Below are 20776 nucleotides of genomic sequence, written 5' to 3' on the forward strand. Positions count from 1 at the left end.
GCCTTGTAAACTCTTTGAGGGTTTGCCAGGAGTGGGGTTCACAGAGGCTTCATTTTTGTTTATTCACGTTTTTTTTTGTTTTGTTTTTTTTTTCTCTCCCCTTGAGAGAAAAAAAAACTGATGCCCTTAAATCACACTTTCTTGTTTACCTCAGCAGCTTTAGGTAAATATGTAGGGGGGGCGGTTTGAGTAAAGTGGGTTTTTGAAAAAGAAAAAAACTTAATTCTTGACTTTTCTATTGCATATATCTGCTGAGGTGGACTTGGCTGTGAAAGATGTTTTTTTTTTTATTTAATGGTAAAATATGTCCTGGTTTAGCAGAGGTGTGATGCTTCCCTCCCACCCTGTGTTGTGTGCCCCCCCCTGTATGCTTCCCTGTTCTCTGTGCTGATTACTTTGTCTTGTCATGTATCTTGTGCAATCTCTGTGCCATCTTTGGTTCCTTTTTGCCATATAAATGTCCTCACCCTCTCTTTGTCTTTCTGTCTATAAGCCCTTTGAAAATAGCAGACTCAGTTGCAGATGAGCAAACAGTTGCACAGAAACTGTCTGTTTACATTAGGACTGTGTGTATGTTGGCTGCGTTTCTCTCAGGGAACCTCAGTAAGTGTATCTGTATGCAGGGATGGCGTTGGAGTGCACATACTCATCCACAAAGTGCTTCGGTTTCCTCCCTTAAAGCTGTGACAGTGGCACACAAACCTCTTAAGGATAGATGGAAGCCTGCTTGTCTCTGCATCCAAATCACCGCTGATGCTGCAGCAGTGAAGAGGCGGGAGATCTAACAGCTGCCTAAACAACACCCAAGCAGTGGAGCTAGTTTAAGGCTCAGTAGTATGCTAAAGCTAACAGCAAAACAGCCCCCTGCTGCTTCAAAGCTCGGTCTGAATCCTGATATTCCCTTGAAACGACCAAGAAGCTCTTCAGCTTATGCTGAAAGACCAAACTTTTTTTCTTTTTTGCAGTAAAAACTTTAAAATATTGTGCAACACAAACCCTGCTGCTTCATTTACTGCAGATACTGACTTATTTATTTGCACAGCTTTTAAATGATGTGTATAAATCCTCCAAATAAATCTTTTATCATGGATGTATAATTTTTTTAAATCCCACCTCTAGTTTCACTGCATTGATTCTGTTTGAAGGCATAATTGATTTTAACAAAATCCCAGATTGCATGATTATAAGAACACATAATAATCAATTTTTTTTGGCAATGTGGCAATAACAATAATTGTCTTTATACCAAAAAAAGAGCCCAACAGATTTTGCTTTCACAGGTGGAGCAGTACGGCTATCGCCATAGTGCTCCACTTGATTTATGCATATAAATGCCTTTATTATAATTATACAGGGAGTTTTATAGATTATATGGACACTGCAATGCAAGTAGAACAGGAAAGGAAAAACAGAAAAAAAGGAGAAAAGATGAAAGAAAGAGGAGATAAAAGAGAGACAATGATAAAACGTCTTCAATCTGCTTCATCACCTGCAAAGAGATGTAAAAAGAAAAGCACAAGCAACGGATAAAGAATAAGAGATACAATAAAGTGGCACCTAGATACTATCGCTGAAGTATAAGTAGTATTATTTAATCTGAAATGTACACTGTGGTAGCTGAAGATAAGAATATGGGCTTTCTGTATGGAAGTGAACCTCTAAGTATCTGGAGCCAAGCACCTGTAGATGTTTGTGAAAGTGCACTTGTGCATGTAAAGTTTATCCAAAGGGAAAATGCTCCAAATACATCTATAATAATCTCTTTTTTTTGTTTTATTTGTTAAATTTGATCCGACTTTCTAGGAACTCCAGATTAGTGACCCATCATTTTCTGTTTTGATTTTATTTTTCCTAGAACCAGACAGGAATAGGAAAAAAATCCTCCAAAGCTCACTATTAAAGAACTTATTTCTACTGTTCCTTTAACTTGGGTCAACACTCAGAGGAAATCTGTATATCAAACATGAACAAGTTAAATACTAAGTTAATTAAGTATATTAAGCTCATCGGGGATTGACTAAAGCAGGTTGTGGCTCTGAATGGGAGAAATGCATAGGAACACATCAGTGTGATGGTGCAGCAAGCAGCACGGCTGATGTTTGAATCAGATAAGCTAGTTTAAAAAAATGGCGTGGAGTCGTACTTTTTAAAAATTTGCATCCATGTGGGACAAAAGAAGTTCTCTTGTAGCTTTTTGTGATTTCTTTGTTGTATCTATGGATACATTTTCTCCTAGTTATTAATTGCACTAATGTTAAAGGTAGGTTTGTCTTGTTGGATCATGCTACTACAATAAAAGATGAATTTATTTGTAGACATTTTTTGCCTTGTTTATCGTGTAGGACTCTGAAATATGCCAGAGATTATGGAGACTAAAACTAACAGCTGCTGTATTTATGTTCTCCTAGTGAAAAGGCTCTGCTGGTGAACAAATTCGAGCTGAGCATCCGCACAGAGGCCACTCAGGGCTTACTGCTCTGGAGCGGGAAGGGTGTGGAGCGTTCCGACTACATCGCGCTGGCCATCGTGGATGGGCACGTCCAGATGACGTACGACCTGGGCTCTAAGCCCGTGGTGCTGCGCTCTTCTGTGCGTGTCGACACCAACCGCTGGATACGCATCAAAGCCAGCAGGTAAGAAGAAAGGAGATGATGAGGATCAGCAGCAAAAGCTTTATTTTTTATTTTTTTTCCAGTTAAAGAAGGATTAGACATAATCCATATTGTCTTTGCGTTGCTGCACACCAGGTGATATCTCCCATGAATCCTCGGCTTAGCTCTGGTTTGATGGTTGTGATTAGTTTCAGATTAAGGTTATTTTCATGGCCGGTCCACATAGTTCGGAGCATTATGCAACAAATAGCGCTGGTAGGGATGATGCAGCTTAGACACGGTAATAACGAATAAAATAGAGGAACATGATGTTACAGCCCAACATAGTGGTGCATTCTGAAAACTGTAGACAGGAAATTATTATGAAAATATAATCTACACATAGCCACTTATTTACTTCCTTTACCTCATTGCAGCTGCAAACTTTAATGTGTTTTTTTCAGATTTTATGTGATTGACCAAGTAGTTCATGTAAATACACTTTAAATGATATAGTATATAGTTTTCAGAACCTTAAATTAACATTTAAATCAGTTTATTTTTATGGTGACAATTCACATCATGTCATGTGAAGGCACTTTAAAGAGACAGTCAATCAGATAATCCAGTCAGATTAGTTAAACGTTTTCTATCTATGGAAACCTAGCTGAAGACATATTCGCTTGCAGTTTGCCGTTTATTCTACAGCAATCCCTCACACCGCACATGCATGCAGTGACAGTGGAGAGGAAAACTCCCTTTAAGGAAGAACCCGATAGCAGAACCAGAATCAGTGTGAGTGGCCCTCTGCTGAGGCCGACTGGAGTTCAAGGAGAAAGAAGCAGACATACACGCAGGACATACATGCACTGATCTATAAATAATTTCTATGCTAGAAAAGGTGAGAGTAAACTTGCTCCACAAGGGGCACTATCAGAGAAAGAAACAGCTGATTAACTATGACTCAGTTTTCATGTCAAAGTTATGAAGGAGGGAATATATATATTTAGAGTAAAAACTGAGCCCATAGCTATGTTTAGGAGAGAAACAGGACTAAGCCCTGAGAAACAGGCCCAACTCTACACCTATAATCTAAGTTGTTGACGGTGACAGCCCGGCTGAGATTGCTCTCTAGGATCGAATCACAGCTAAACAGAACCAGGCCAAATGAAGCCACTATTACGAGACAAAGCAGAGAGAACATAAAGTTAGGGCTTAGAGGTTGAACTGATATTGCAGAGTGGGAAAACAGTGATGGAATGAAGCTGAATGATAAAAAGTTGTCCCTATGTCCTCCAGCAGTCTAAGCCTATAGCAGCATAACTATAAAAATGTCTCAGGATAAAGTTAGCCACTCTAACTATAAACTTGATTAAAAAATAATCAAGTTTATTGTTAGAGGGGCTTTTCTCTTTCCATTTTTGGCATGTCTGGATTAAATCACACCAAAAAAGAAACAAAAAAGAAATAGAAAAGGGTTCCCCCCCTCCCTAGACTTGCTTGGGGGAACACTATAAGGTTATTCCTATAGGTATGGATAATGAAAATAACACCACTTTCCATATTGGATGAAACTGTCTTCTAGATTTTGTTGCTTTAGGGCCAATAATAAAGTGTTTTTTTTTATCTTCCTATATAAACATGCATAATCCATAAAGTGAATACTTATTACGAGACCCATACAGACGAGTAGAAAAGATGGATAATCTTCCTTGAAGTGAAAAAACGGAAAGCATGCAATACTTTTGTGTCACACTCTGATGTCACGTTAATTGATTTGTTCATTAGGAACAAATTAACAGCCTGAGCATTGAAAAAGACCCATTTAACATCTTCTGCATGTTCTCCACTTTATCGCCAGCGAACATTTGTTTTCACCATCGCCGCAAACAGACCCCTTCTGTGGATAATTAGATGGGTTTTTGTCATTTAAGGCGAGAACAATAAATCCTCAAAAGGCCGCTTGCATCCATTTTAAAAAGGGGATTTTGCCAGATTTCATCCCAGGCTTTTCTTTTCTTTTACATGGAGGATGCTGAAAGATGGCGTAATGTTGGGAGGCAAAATGATGCAGCTAACATGGTTCCACTGTGTTCTGTGTTTGTGCCTCACTTTTAATGACTCTCTCTCAGCTGGAGACGTTCCTCTAGTGAATTTTAATTTGCATAGACTTTAGATTTGTTAAGTGTGTGCAGCAAGGAGGCCGCGAAATGAGCGAAGCTCTTCCAGCATCTGTTAGCTGCTAGGCTCATTTAGAACGCCGCTTGGCAAATGCACTTATGTGAGTGTTCAGTTTACTGGAAGCAAAGTAATTTGATGGAGATAGATTTGGTGTTTCACATTAAAGGAAATGCTACGTTCCTACAGACAGACTGGAAAAGCCTGGGATTGGATTCCAGGATGATTGAAATGCAAAATAATTAATTGAAAGTTAAAAACCTTTTTATTTCCACACTTTATTTACTGTCCAGATGTTTAAAGGCTATTTCCTTCCTTCCTTCCTTCCTTCCTTCCTTCCTTCCTTCCTTCCTTCCTTCCTTCCTTCCTTTTTCTGATTCCTTACTTCCTCCTTCCTTCATGTCCCACCTTCCTCCATTTCCTTTATTCCATCATACCTCCTTTCTTTCATCTTTCTCTTCTTCTGTCCTTGGTCATTTCCTTCCTTTCTTCCTTCCTTCCTTCCTTCCTTCCTTCCTTCCTTCCTTCCTTCCTTCCTTCCTTCCTTCCTTCATTTCTTTTTTCTGACTGACCTCATTTCTTTCATCATTCCCTTCTTCAGTCCTTGGTCATTTCCTTCCTTCCTTCCTTCCTTCCTTCCTTCCTTCCTTCCTTCCTTCCTTCCTTCCTTCCTTCTAATTTCTAAATGCTTCCTCCCTCTTTCCTTGATTTCCTTTCTTCCATCATACTTCCTTTCTTTTATCTTTCTCTTCTTCAGTCCTTGGTCATTTCCTTCCTTCCTTCCTTCCTTCCTTCCTTCCTTCCTTCCTTTCTTCTAATTCCTGACTGCTTCCTCCCTATTTCCTCGATTTCCTTTCTCTCATCATTCCCTTCTTCAGTCCTTTGTCATTTCTTTCCTTTCTTCATTCCTTGTCTCCTTCCTCTCTTGGGGTTTGTGTTTCTCCCCTCACCTCCTTCCTTTAATTTGTTTCAATGTTTTTGCCATTTGCTAATATTTACATCCTGGAAAAATAAGATTGAATCTTCTAAACTACTGCTTAGGTTTATTTAATAGGTGATGTTTTGGTCAGACTAACTCTGCATCTTTTTCCTGCTCCTCAGGGCGCTTCGGGACGGCTCTCTGCAGGTTGGAAACGAGGCGGCGGTAACAGGGTCATCTCCCTTACGAGCAACGCAGCTGGACACAGATGGAGCCTTATGGTTAGGTAGGTTTACACGAGCGCATTTCAACATCCAACTAGAAAATCCCTGACTGTGTTAACCCTGCTTAATAAATAACAGTAATTAAGTCATTGGGGGGAAAAAAGAGAAAAAGTTGTTTGTAAAAAAAGACCCGTCTGGTTCTAAAGTGAGAAATGAGACGTTTTCTAAATAATTCCAACTTCTCTGCTGTTCAGAATTTAAAAATACCAAACCCAGCTTATCTATGAAAGGTTATAGAGGAAAAAATAAAATAAATAATGTAGCATAAATGGGTTTATATATAATAAAATAAACAAATGTATTGCCAAATAATGAAATGTAAACTGAAATAGATAAAGGTAACACTAAAGGTGCCATTAAATAATCATATATACCATTTATTTAATAAATGATTTTTAAACAATGTAGCATGAAATAATAAAATATAAATAAGTAAATGTGGCATTAAATTATTTAAATCTTTTTTTTAAGGTATGACTTTAAATTACTAAATATCAGCCAATCGGATGTCAGGATTCATATGGAGGCGGAACTACTCCTGCTCACCAAGTTTAATAGTCGCCATTAACAAATACATTTTTGTGAGTAATACATAATAATGCATTAGTAAATTCATTTAATTTAACAAAAATTACATTTGATTTCTTCAAGTTACAATTTTAAAGGTATATTTGATTTTATTTTTTAATCACAAATTCTGTTTATTCATTTTAAAATTCACAATTTCATGTTATATTTAATTGTTCAATGATATATAATTAGATGATACATTTAATCACTCAATTGTACATTTATTTCTTTATTTTTTGTTCTATTTAATTTATTTTATATCATGACACATTTATTTATTTCATTTTGTCCCTTTTAATCCTCCATAATGATCCGCATTGGAGTCAAGTTTGGTCTGAACTTGGATCTGCTTGCAGCGTGGCTGGATGGTTGGCTAAATAAAGCCGAACTTTAACTAGAATGCAAATTGGGCATCATAAAAAGGGAGGCATCTTTGAGTGGAGACGTGTCGGAGCAACATTTTAAGTGACTTTCCTCATGCTGAGGTGCACTCAGGTAGAGGCCTGCATCCAGGCACAGGAGGCAACACAGTGGAACAGGTGCTGATTGAGTCCTGCAGCACGAATATATAATCCGCACACAGCTCTTATATTTCCAGTCCTTCTTCGTTTTAAATCCCCTTTTCACTGTTCATCATTAATTCATCTATAACTTGCATGAAATTAGCCCTGTCGACTTCTGATTCGGGGGCTCCCAATCCGATTAATGGGGGCAGGGACAGGGGATGTAAAGAGCTTGAAAGGGATATGAACTCACAATCGAACAAAACAAGAAAGGAAAAGGATAGACTGTAAGAAGGTGAGATTAGAAAAAGAAAAGCGAGGTGCAATGGCAGCCAGGTACAACTTAAAAAGCCAGGCTTAGCCTCTGAAGTCATGCTGAATATAGATGTTTCATGCTGATTTAGCCGCAAAGGCACTAATGACAACTTTGAATTTGCTGGCTTAGAAAAGTAGCTCACGCAGCAATTAGAAAATGAAGTCTCCAAACTCTGTAGGGCTTGGTTTTTCTTTCTTTTTGTTTAAAGATTCAAATTGCATAGAATAAAAAAAGGATTATAGGGGGAAGATACTTTAAAGAGTTATTTTTTTTTTCATAGAAAGTCCTGAAGAGGATGTGAAGCCATAGACATAGATAGACCCTGCATCATCGAGTGATAGAGGTGCCGACAGTGCGGCCATCTTAGGTCAGACCAAGCTGCAGTCAGAGACAATTCATGTCAATTGAGGCTAACCCTATCTTATGACTTTAGACGCTCCGAATCCGGTGAACTCTCGACCGATTTCCCAATAAATTGGATAACTGAAAAAGAGAATGTTTCACGGGTTACACGGGGCCAACTGATTTATCTGATTTTCTGTTTTCCTACATAATATTGATTTTGTATTGACAGTTAGCCAACATCCAGAGCTTCATCTCAGAATGCCCGACTTTTATTCCGCCTATGGATTAACAAATAAAATGAGACACACATTAACTGATTAAAGAATAAATGTTCATATTTGCATAAATAATAAAGAAATATAGTTTGAAAAAGAGTTTTGAAGAGATTTAGTGAAACTTATAAAGACAATAGCTCTTTAGTTAGACAAAACATAAATTTACGATTTACTACGATTTGACAAAAAAGTCTTGATAATGATAAGAAATAAATGAAAATTAACATAAAAAAAACAAAATAATTACTTTACTCTCTTTTGTAAATCACATTACAGCTAAGTTTCTTTTATAGATCATAATACTCATTATCAAGGAGCAATCCTTAATACTGAATAATAATAATATACTATATAAATATATAATATTTATATAATGTAAGAATATATTAATATAAAATGTTATGTTCATAATATTGATATTTAATTGCAAAATATGTTTCTGCAAGTTTATATTTCATGCAGTTTGGTTTAAATCATCTTTATTCTGAATAAATATATGTAATCTAACTGAAAGGTCATTTTAAAAGGTGTTTTGTTGTTTTAAGGATGTAAGAGATCATTGTAATATTATCTTTGACTCATCTTTATAATGCGATTAAAATGAGGCACCTTCTATTCTGTCTGACAGCAGCGGTCTGAACTATGGTCTGACCCAAGATGGCCGCCCTCTAGGCAGCTCGGCTTTGCTGCCTAGACTTAGAGTTTTTTAGCATTGTTATTAAGAGAACAAGCAAGTTTCTAGCATCAACAACACGCACCAAAACAGCATCTAAAGGCTATCAAGAGAATATCTGGGAATCCACTAAATTATTTGGAATACATCTAGCTTATTTCATAATCTCTGCTCCAAGCAGCAAACTGGGGATTAAGAGAATTTTGTTTCTTATCGATTCACACTCATGAGAAAGCAAAAATAAAGCATAAAACTGTATTTTGCATGCAGATTTACTTTAGGGTTGCATAATTTGTTCCTTTTCAATTGGCTGTCAGCAGTTTAAAAGTAATGAGCAGGTTAGTTGCAGTCATTATCTTCATGTGCTGTCAACACCCTTCATTTTTCTGAGCCAGACTTAAAAATGTTTCTCCTTTGTTGCAGCTTAGTTTCTTTCGCCAGTGTTCAGACCCTCTTTTTTTCAGAGATTTGAAAAATAAGCTGTCAACCTGTCATGTCCATCAGCCGGCGTCTTCGTGTGAAACATCAAAGGCTGACTAAAAAAAACAGGCGGTTGCTCCGGCTGTTATGTAGCGAAACATTTCAGGGGATTTTCAGGTTTAATTTGTTCACAAATGCGATCCCCCGTCCCGCTGCCTGATGTTGAAAGGAAAGCTGCGTCGGTTTTACACCAGATCAGTTTACTAATGATTCAGTGATGAAATGGGGATGAAGCTCTGAAAGAGGGAAGAAATAACCTCTGGGCTTAGATTTTATTTTATATTCAATCTTTTTGTTAAATTAACCAGTGACTGTGAAATTAGTCTATACAGTGGGGGAAATAAGTATTTGACCCCTTGCTGATTTTGCAGGTTTGCACACTTACAAAGAATGCAACAATCTACAATTTTAATCATATGTACATTCTAACAGTGATAGACAATCCCAAAGTAAATTCTAGAAATTCACATCATATGAATTTATTAAAATTGATAACCATCTGATGAGGAAAAACAAATATTTGACCCCCTCGACAAACAGCATGTTATTATTTTGTAGAAAAGCCATTATTGGCCAGCGCATGTCAAACGGTTTTATAGTTGGTGACAAGGTTTGTGCACATTCCGGCAGGGATGTTGGCCCACTCCTCCCTGCAGACAGCCTCCAAATTATTCAGGTTCCGAGGTTGTCACCTGGCAACTCGAATTTTAAGCTCCCTCCAAAGATTTTCAATTGGATTCAGGTCTGGAGACTGGCTAGGCCACTCCAGAACCTTGATGTGCTTCTTCTTCAGCCACTCTTTTGTTGCATTGGCGGTGTGCTTAGGGTTTTTGTCGTGCTGAAACACCCATCCTCGACCNGTGTGGTGCTTCTTCCATTTCCTGATAACTGCACCGACAGTTGATCTTTTCTCTCCTAGTTGCTTTCCGATTCTCTTAGCCCATCCCAGCCTTGTGCAGATCAACAATCTTGTCCCCGATGTCCTTAGAAAGCTCTTTGGTCTGGCCTATGGTGTTGATGTTGGATGCTGGTTGTTTGGGTGTTGACAGGTGTCTTTTATACAGGTAACGAGGTGAGGCAGGTGTATTTGATGTAGATAATATGTTGGCATTGGGGCTGTGTCTTAAATAAAGACTAACTGGCTTATAGGAGCCAGAATACTTGCTGTTTGGTTGGGGGTCAAATACTTGATTTTCCTCATCAGATGGTTAGCAATTTTTATAAATTCATATGATGTGAATTTCTGGAATTTTCTTTGGGATTCTGTCTATCACTGTTAGAATGTACATATGATTAATGTTGTAGATTGTTGCATTCTTTGTAAGTGGGCAAACCTGCAACATCAGCAAGGGGTCAAATACTTATTTCCCCCACTGTATATTGCCATGTGAATTTTCTCCAGTATAAAATTTTACATATAGGTCTTAAGGGATGCTGTATAATATTTAACCACTAGGGGAGCTAGATCTGTATACAGAAAGCAGATTTCTAATTGGATTAATGACTTAGCAACAGAAAGCACAGATATTTTAGGAACATTGTTAAACTTCTGCAAATCCAAGTTGATTTGTGGAAGAAAATTCTTATCAGAAATGATTTAGCTCATTATAGTTATCCCTGCTTTCAGCATAGTTGCCACATTTTTAAATGGAGCAATTGGGGCCATAAAGTAAAAAAACTTTTACTGAAAAAAAAAACAACTTTGTTCAAAGGAAAACATTTTACCGTGATGGTTTGGTTTTTATTTTCAGGATTACTTTTTTTTTTTTTTTAAACAGAAAATTTTTTTAACCAATTTTTTGGCCGCAATTAAACTCCATAGTCAGTCCAGAAGGTTGATGTGTTCCTGTACAAGCGTCATTCGTGTGACGTTAGCTCTAACGAAGACAACAGAGAAGCTTTTGGTCTAGAATCTGTGATTTTAACGTATTCCAACCTCAACCCCATCCGAAAATGTTTTTATTCCAAAGGGGACAAAGTTATCAAGCCTTAATTAACTTAGAAGCTTCCCGATGTCTACAAGGGAATCTACAATTTTTCTCTGATAATATAGGTAAAAGTTTATTTTAAAAAGTGCATACAAGTAAACAATTATTATTAGTAAAAAAAAATGTTTTTCAATTTGAAAGCCAGTTAATTTCCACTTAAATGGGGGAACTCATGTTGTTATTTTAAGCATTAGTCTTGGTTGGAACCATGAGAAGCATATATTTGTTTTCAGCAAACCTACATGAAGGGTTTATGTATTGTGTTATTAAAGGGAAGTAGGTTTGGGTTAACCTCCGTCTGTCTCTCCTAAGGTGGTCTGGAGGAGCTGGCCGTGGCCCGCCGCCTGCCCAAGGCCTACAGCACCGGCTTCGTCGGCTGCATCAAGGACGTGGTGGTGGACGGCGTGGAGGTCCACCTGGTGGAGGACGCCTTAAACAGCCCGAAAATATTACACTGTTCCGCTGCCAAATAACCAGCAAGACAGAAAGCACTGCGAGACCGGAGAATAAAAACATAAAACAAAACAAGAAACCCTCCCACCCGCTCCCCCCCCGTAACGCCCATGTCTCCTGCTGTAATTATTTTCTATTTTTGTATACTTTTCATCGCTTTTTATATGGGGAAATAATGAATACGTTGTTTTTAATTTTTGTTTGAATCATTTTTTTTTTGCCATTTTCTTCTGCTCCACTCCTCCATCACACTTTGTATTGTCCTTTTTTTTTGTTCTTCTTAAAAAAAAGCTATTTACTTTGTATTGATTTTGTTGTTACCTTAAGAAAAACATCACCTTTTTTTTTTATCACTCATTACTTGAACGCCGTGGACCTTGCTTCTAATCTCTGATTGTTGCCTCGTCTTGGTGCCATATCAACCAACCACATTCCCCCCAGACATGGCCCATACATCCTGATCATACAGACATACATTCCCGTTTCTCAGCCGGAGCGCCATACTGGCGTCCAGCTGGCATAGAGTCTATCCGGATCCCTCTGTATTATTCAATCCACTCTATTTTCCTAATGAAATATCAGCCAAGCTGCTACAGTGACTAAGTGCACCGTCAAGCCACTCGATCAACTCCCATGTAACAGCTTCAAGAAAAGAAAGGAAAAAAAATAGACGCTTTCCAGTCGACCCATCAGAGCCTTTAGTTTTGAAATATGACTAACACCGCAGCCCCGACGTGATGGAGAGAGCTCTGCGCCACACAATGACTCTCACATTATTAATCATGAATCATAGATACTCATAAATGTTATAAAAATAGACTATATATAAATAATACCTAAGACTGTGAATATGTAAGATGGGTTCTCTTCCGAGACTTGTGCTTTTCATGTACTGTTGTGCGTTCCGTTCTACAATCAGCAGATGAACTAATGCTCACCACTATAAATGCATGCACTTCTGCAGTGTTGGTTAGAATCTGGGTTTTTCCCTTTTTTTTTTTTGGTTTGTTTATTTACATTCTGTTTAAAAAGAAAGGAAAATAATCTAATTTGAGAAATGAGTCTTGTTTTTTGTTTTTGTTTCTCTTATTATTTGCTGATGAGTTTAGCAGAACGTAAAGGAATGGGAATTATGCTTTAAGGAGGCGTTTTTGCCATTTTGATCTTTGGTGTTCTGGGGTTTTTTTTTTTTTTTTTGGGTGTTCTGGAAGTTAGTTTTGCAGGAACTCGATGAGGTTGTTACCGCGTCCGACCTAAAGGAGGCGTTGAAAGCAAAGGCTGAAGAAAAGAGGACAGACAGACAGAGAGAGAAAGGAGGGAAGCAAGAGGAGATCTCCTGGGAATGTCCTGTATATCCTGAAAACTATAATCAGCTCTCATGACTAAAGACACAAAATAAACCCTTCCCCTAACTCTGCTTGGGATTTAATTCCTTTCTTTTTTTTTTTTCTTTTTTTTTTTTAATCCAAGAACATTCCTGGAGGCAGACATTAAGCTTCGTCTGTTCAATGAGAATAAGATGGATGATGGTGAAGGAGATGCTGGTACGTTCTGAAGCCATAACAGCCGCTAAAACTGAGGGGGAAAAAAAAATCCTCAGTCCTGCAGTAATTTTCAAGTTAACAGCAAAGCATGGAGCGTTGCAACGTGGAGCCGGACGCAATAAACTGAGCTGACTGACTTAAAGACACTTGTTTTGATATGAGAACCTTGGCAATATCCTACTAAAAAAACCATGCCTGTTTGTGACTATCACATGGTCTTGTACCTCTTTTCTTCCCCCCTTCCTGCTTATGTTCTCCTTTTAATCTTAAGGCGACCTGTTTTTGTACAGCCCTGCAGTTTTAAAGTGTAAATTTAGCTAAAGTGTGATCTGTGCAGGTTTCTGTTTTTAGTAATATACACTGGAGCCATGTCTGACTCGTCTTTTCACCCATAAAAAGATATACTTCTGTGTGTGGGAGACGTATCGCCCTAAAGCTATTACTGTGTTCTACATATCCCAGTTCTGGGAATCCCTTCCCTGGTGTCCCAAGTTTCAGTTTTATTTCAGCAATCTGCTCTTTGAATTTAACCCAAATTGGCTGGAATTGGAAAACAAAAACAAACCAAAAATCAGTAAGAGACCCCTGCAGCAGGAGTCTCCCTATATGGCTCTGGTGGAAACTGAATTGCCTTAAAAACCTGCCACCTCGGTTGTGAGCAGGTCATAAAGACATCACCCATCTTCCTTTTTTTCCTTATTATAGCCGGTGTATTAGCCTCGTCCCCATAACGTAAATGAGTACTACAGAATGATAACAATATTAGTAATAATCCCCAAACAAAGAAAAAAAAAAACAATAAAAATTTCCCAGAGGGTTTCTGCAATGGTTTTCTTAATCCCTGTACCGTTTTCTGTTCCTTATTTATGTCTCCATGTTGATTATCCTCCATGTCTGACCTCTGTAAACTGCTGTCTGACTGTGCAGACCTCGTCAACGGGCAGCGCACCAAGTAAGAGTGGCATGACCTGAACATTACTAACTTTATGACCTTTGTCTTGTGTTCCTACCACCATGAAATAAAAACGTCAACCAGATCCAAATCTTTCCTTCTGGTGGCTTTTATTTTATATTTTTGATGCATGTTTTACAAAAAAAGTATGTAGAAGTAATTAGTGAATAAAAAAGAGCCATAAAGAAGCAGCTGAGAGACCCATGGCGGCTCTGGAGGTGTTTTAGAAATCCTTAGGTCTCTATCCTTAGGCTAGGAGTATCCTTTAACACAAATCAGGCCTCTGTAGAATATAGAAAGGAAATGTGTGAAATAAATTATGTAAATCAGCTTTGTCAGACGCATACATGTATAGTTGATAAAGAAGGAGCCCTGGTCTGATTGAACACAACGTTTTAATTTATGTGCAGAAAGCCTAATGTTAGAAAGGTGAGGCTACTGTACACTCCACCATGAACTCTCTGCAGGATCAGATCTTCAACCCACTGGGCTGCAGGTTATGGTTCCTTTCTGCAGCAGGATCAGAGAAAAACATATTTTACCATATTTAAAGTTTCAAGACTACAAAGCACCTGCCTGGAGCTGTTAAGCAATTGCTATTCATATATTAAACTTATTTTATTAATGTCTTTAAAGTTTATGTTCACTTAAATCTCAGAGCCAGTTAAAAAAAAGCTTCTATTGTTATAGCTTAACATTAAAAAGGTCATAAATGTAATTTTATTTGAATAAAACTTCTCTTAAAAATACAAATCATGCTCTTAGAGAATTTAAACCTATCTTCTAGCCTAATAAAAATTGATTGAACCAAAAAAATGTGTTTCAATTTCCAAACCACAAAGAGAACCTGTTACAGGTGTGTTTATTGAAATATTTGTAAAAAGAAAAGAAAAAAAAACAGCAACAAGAACATAAACAATAACCCTGCTAAGTTGTACATGAATTATAATTAGAATAGAATAGAATGCAAAATCCTTTTAGAAAGTGTATAAAAATAACAGAATAAGTAACAGAAAATAAACATATAAGACACTATACTCTACAGTGTTTTTACAATATAAATACTCTGTATTTCATAATCAGTAAACAGCTGTGGACTTTTCTACAGAGGTGGATATGTGATGAATAGCAGCAACATCAGAGATGTGCAAAATGACAGCAGCATGTTATTTAACTGACTAAGACAGAAACGGCAAAAATCAGCATGAAAGTAACAACTTATTGAGGTTGAAAGCAGTGGTGGTTATAAAGTCTTAGAGCTGCTGGAAGGAAGGATCTGTGATACGCTCCCTGGTGCATTTAGGGTGCAGCAGTCTGTTAATAGTTATTAGCCCTCTATTGCATTAAATGTTACTTAGACAAATTAAAACAAGCTTTTCATGATGTATTACTTAAAATTAGTTAAATAACAGAAACATTAAAAAAAAGAATCTTTCAAAATAGTTAATAGGGGTTGTTGGGAAATTGTTGCCATATGGCAACAATATGTAGTACCATAAATTTCTCTCTTTTTTTCTTTTTTTTTTTTTTTTTCCGAAAATTCATTTTATTTTAAACAAGATTTAAATGATCCAGTTTATGCTTATTGAAATGTAATGTAAAGTGCTTTGGTCAAGTCCCCTGCATTTGAAGGAGTGCTATATAAATACAGGCCATTTACTGAAATGGAAAGCTTTATAAAACATTTAGTTGTTTTTGTGTTTGTGTTACTCAGGCAGTGAAACTAACTTAGTCTCACATGCACACATTCACACAGCCATGCACACAATCCTGAGGATGAACTCTGTAGTATTTTCTACTGGTTCTCTGTCTGACTGATTCTGAGCAGCTTCTACTCTCATCCAGGTTTACATCAACCTTGTTTCTTTCTTCACTGTCTACCACCTCATCCTCACTCTCCTGTAGCGGAGCAGATATTTCAGCCCCGTTCTCTTTCCCTCCCCATAGAAGTAGATGAGATGCATCTTTTATGGGAAGGAAATGGGACAATATTTCACAGATGTCCTACTGTACAAAACACCTTAAACAACATTTTAGAAATATAAAATCTTTTTTATCTTGGAGTCTAGTCTCTCTGTGTCTTTCATGGTTAGCATTCAATGGGTCTACATTGGTTTGAACGAACCAGGATCTTACCATATTTGTATGCGTTTGCCAGCAAATGTATTTTAGCAGATGCTGGTGAAGATTATCAGTCATCCAGGTCAGAGACATTGCAAAAAAGTTAAAAAAACAACCTACTGGACTTGGTTCCATGACTGAAGACTTTTCCCTTCCCATCCAGGAAGCTTTTTCAATTCAACATTAACGTTGAGTTTGAAGCTTTACATAGCAGCCCAAAAACTTGTTTTGGCTTAGAAAGCATGCAAATTGAACCAGAAGAACGGGTCCATCCCTTAGGAATGGGGAGTGCTTTGGGTTCTTTGTTAGCCTGCAATACCCGATACCTGTCTATGTCGTTAGATGCATTGTTGGTGGTTGCATGGGTACTGTAGCACATTGCAAAACCTGTCATTTAAAACTTATTTAAATGATTTTTAAAAAATCTAGTTTAGTAACCTAAGGTAGGAATTATTTTTTTTTTTAATTTAAATTATCCAAATTTCTAAATAAATCCAATCTTCTGGGTCTCAGACTGATGATTTTCACATGTCAATCTCCATAAGAAAAATGGACTGACAAACAGGATTTGATGGTCGTTTGAACCCATATTCAATTTACATCAACGTAAAAAACATATTTTTTCAATAAACTGTGAATAAATAGGTTTTATATTACAGCTTTTTATTTATTTATTTATTTTTAGAAAGTTTGGATAAAATAATTATTGCCTTATGGCAACACTGTTAAATAAGACCCACTGCGGAGGTCCCAGAGAGCCACATGTGGCCCCAGAGCTGCAGGTGGCAGATCTCTGGCCAAGTCAAAGTCCAATTGAATGTATTTACAGATACTCTCCATCCAGTTTAAATGAAGCATAAAATGCAAAGAACAGACAAACAATTTAACCACTGGATATGCAAAGATGGAAAAAAACATACATTAGAAGAGCTTTAAGATCAAATTGTTGCAAAACTTTCATTCAGAACTGTTATGACCACAGTTTGCATTTATATTTCTATAGATATATCTATCGTACCGATTTGTGTCTCAGGTTATTGATACTAAAACAGTATTTAGGCGTATGAATACTTGTGCAAACGTATCAAGCCTAAACAGTGTTTTTATTTATTTATTTATTTTTTTAATTAATTTTTTTATTAATTTTTTTTTTTATTATTTTTATTTTTTTATTTATTTATTTATTTATTTTTATTATTTTTTAATTTTTTTAATATTTTTTTTATAAAAAAATAAATAAATAAATAAATAATAAAAAAAAAATTATAATAAAAAAAAGAAGCTCCAGTTCAGTATATTCTAGGAATTTTTTTAATCTAGAGATAATTAAGAAATAATTTAAACTTAAAAACGGAAAATTCATGACTTTTCATTTGGTCTTTTTGCGCAAAATATTTGCATATCAAAAATGTATATTTCTCTTGGATTGAAATGTCTGAAATAAATACTATAAATCTAACTTCATAAATTCTAAGCAGAAAAGTCTAATTCTTTAAAACATCCACACACATCCACATCCTCTTCGATGCTCTTATTTAACTAACCTAAAAAAAATCGTCCCCAAAAATAGCCTTAGAATCTTTTATCTTTTTTTCAGCAAGCCTTTGGATTTAATGAGAGCTATTTCTTTTATGCTAATGACAAACAAGGACACTGCTCTGTGTGTTGTCTTAATTAAATCTTGAAGAAATGTTTTACTTAAAACAGTTCTACCCACTGACAGATTGTTTCAAGGAAAACTGTGTCTTCCATGTTGATATACGTCTAAGCATGAGGAATGAATCCAGAATTTAAATCGGGAGGATAGCAGCACTGATTTAATGAGCTAAATTCAGGGAAATGAAGAGAAATGCTTCCAGGAGAGTCGGGGTCTTTAAAGACCAGTAAAAATAGGTTGGTCACAGATTAACCAATCAAACCAGTATCCAAGAAGCTCTAAGGTAGCATGAATATTCTAAGGTATGGCAGATAAGGATAAATTATTGGCCACTTTTTTCTACTCTGTGAAAATATTTAGTTAAACTTTCAGCTGGAAGATTAAAGCTTTGTTGTCAATAGTGTTGATGTTGGTGCCGTTCGGATTTATCCATCATAAAGCAGCTTGGATGTTAAGTTTTTCCTGTGAGCTTAACTTAAAGAAGTGGAGGCAGTGATCACCATCTTGGTTAAACCACCATGTTTATGCGATGGAACAGTTAGACTGACACTAAAACAGACTCAGCGTGATGCTACAAGCTCCATTCATGTGAAATTCTGTTCTCTTTCTGCTCCCTAAACTCCTCCAACCCTTTTTTTTTTTTTTTTTTGGCCATAACATCTACTGTAGGTAGCTCAGTCTCGTCTGACTGTGAAACTTTTCCTGGATCTATTTTGTTTTTTTGTTCGCATGAACCCTGTCAGAAGTTCAGAACATAGGACCCAGAATTCAAGCAGACAGATTAGGGTTTTTTTTTATAACAAGCCTTTATTAAAAGATCAGCATGCGGCTGCTCCTTAGCTGGGGCAGGTTCACGTGATTCTCTGTAGAGATAGGAACTCAGGTTAGTGACCACAGCACTCAGATGGGAAATGATAATGAGCATGTGAGTCACTAACCTGGATATTGTTTAGTCTGAAGAAGGAGTGGAGTCCGGAGGGATTGTTTTTCCGTAGCATGCGAGGGAAGCCGCCCCCAGGGTTCCAGGAGAGAGGTAGGGCAACGATTAGCAGGAGCCAGCGCACGCAGAAGATCAAAAGTCAGAAGTGGTGCAGAAGAGGTTTCCAAATCGGGTCAGAGTTAGCATTGAGGGCAAGTCAGGATCCAGGTAACAGTCCGAAGACAGATCAGGCAAACAGAGCAGAACAGGGACAACCAAAACTCAGTCAGGATCAGGTAATCAGAAACTCACACGTAAGCTAGAAAACAATCACACTCTGCTTGAATAATCTGGCACCGATGGCTGGAAACAGCCAGCTTAAATAGAAAGAAGGAACAGGTGAATCTGATAAGTGCCAATGAGCGCTCGGCGGAGCTAAGCAGGTGGAAGAAAAGAACCCAATCCAGCCATCAGTGCCAAGATCATCTCTCACTCATGCTTTTTATTTCATACTCTACAATAACATCAGTGATCCAGTCTCTATTTTTATCTGGTAAGGTGGTGGCTCTTGCATTTTTCCAAAACATCATATCCTGTTTGGTTTCATCTGAGCTTATCCCTCTTAGAAAGATACTTAAAACCTCCAGACAACTGAGTTTCAAACAGGTCAATGCTACCAACAATTCATCAAAAGAAGTTTTGTAAAGATAACAAAGAAAAACAATGATAGTGTGTAAAAATATTAACCAAATAAAGGTGTGTTCCTGATAACTCATCAGTTATAACAAACTACTCCTTTTAATGGGAAGACTAGTTAATTGTTAAAGTAGAATATGGTCAGAAGCTGTATGAAGGAAGGCCATGCACACAAACTTGGTGTGTATGCATCCGAACTTTAGAAAATCTGCATAAAATTCTTAATTTCAAAAAACATTAAAAAAAAGCATGATTGAACAAACAAAACATGAAACAGTATTCGTGATGAAGATGATAAAGATTCAATTCAGTTTATTTCTATAGCGCCAAATCCCAACACATGTCATCTCAAGGCACTTTACAGTTCACCAGCTCAAACAGTCAAACTGATTCAAAGTTTTCTATCTAAGGAAAACCAGGATGAAGAGAGCACATCCAGCCAGTCAGAGAAACAGGACTACACTGGAAAACAGGCCGATCTCCAACATCTATAAACAAAGAAGTGTGCATGTCAACTTCTCTATTTAACATTCAGACGTTGTACAGTTTTATCAGTTTTTGCCTTAAAACCTCTTTATTATTTTAGAGTCATTTTTATTTTTATGAAGAGGCAATCTTAAAAGCCTTGCAACCCAGGCAGGTCAAAGGTCATGGCCTAACATAGCGAGGCTCAGCAGTGTGCCTGCTTTCAGTTTCCTGGGGGGTGAGCTTTGTGCCTCTGGGTCTGCATCATTCCCATACTCAGCATGACTTCCTTTTCTGGGGTAATAAAAACTGAAAAAAAATACATCATTATTTAAATGTTGAAAAAAAAGTGGAGGTCAAGAATGTTAAAGCTTATCTCTAATCACGCCTTCAAAGAAAAGCAGAAGCTGCGCATCAATAAAAGATAAAAGTTTAAAGAAGATAAAAGCGTTTTGAAGATTCTGTCAGTCTCTACTGACCTTAAGCATTAAGAATTAAAAGCAATGATCGAAAATGTTAAGATGAATATCCTGACTTTGTTTTAGGTGTCTTTTTTGTGGCACATTAAATACATTCCAACAGAGTTGAACTTTTTTTAGGTACCAGGATGCCTTTCCTCCAAACAGACTGTGAGCTACTGCCTGTTCTAAACTTTATCTTAAGCAAGGTAATATTATAATGAACACATCTTGAGGCTGTTTGTAGTCACTGATGCAGCTCCAAAAGATCCATGCAGTATTATCATAAGCTGATGCACGGTTGAATGAAACAAAAGTCAATTTCTTATTTTTTATTCTAACAAAATGGATGCAGGATTTAAAAAAACAAGCAACAAAATAATTTGTAC

General features: G+C 37.0%; 1 protein-coding gene across 1 annotated transcript in view; it reads left to right on the forward strand.

Moving 5' to 3' along the window:
• Positions 1-14151, forward strand: part of agrn (agrin) — a 187808-nt gene extending 173657 nt beyond the window's left edge. Inside the window, exons 33-35 of the mRNA XM_015377825.1 lie at positions 2409-2633; positions 5871-5974; positions 11435-14151. Coding sequence (XP_015233311.1) covers positions 2409-2633; positions 5871-5974; positions 11435-11595 — 490 coding nt within the window. The 3' untranslated portion in view covers positions 11596-14151. The remainder of the gene's footprint in view (positions 1-2408; positions 2634-5870; positions 5975-11434) is intronic.
• The last annotated feature ends 6625 nt before the right edge of the window (positions 14152-20776 follow it).

Source organism: Cyprinodon variegatus, unplaced genomic scaffold (assembly GCF_000732505.1).
Source record: "Cyprinodon variegatus isolate N-32 unplaced genomic scaffold, C_variegatus-1.0 Scaffold159, whole genome shotgun sequence".
Classification (NCBI taxonomy): domain Eukaryota; kingdom Metazoa; phylum Chordata; class Actinopteri; order Cyprinodontiformes; family Cyprinodontidae; genus Cyprinodon; species Cyprinodon variegatus.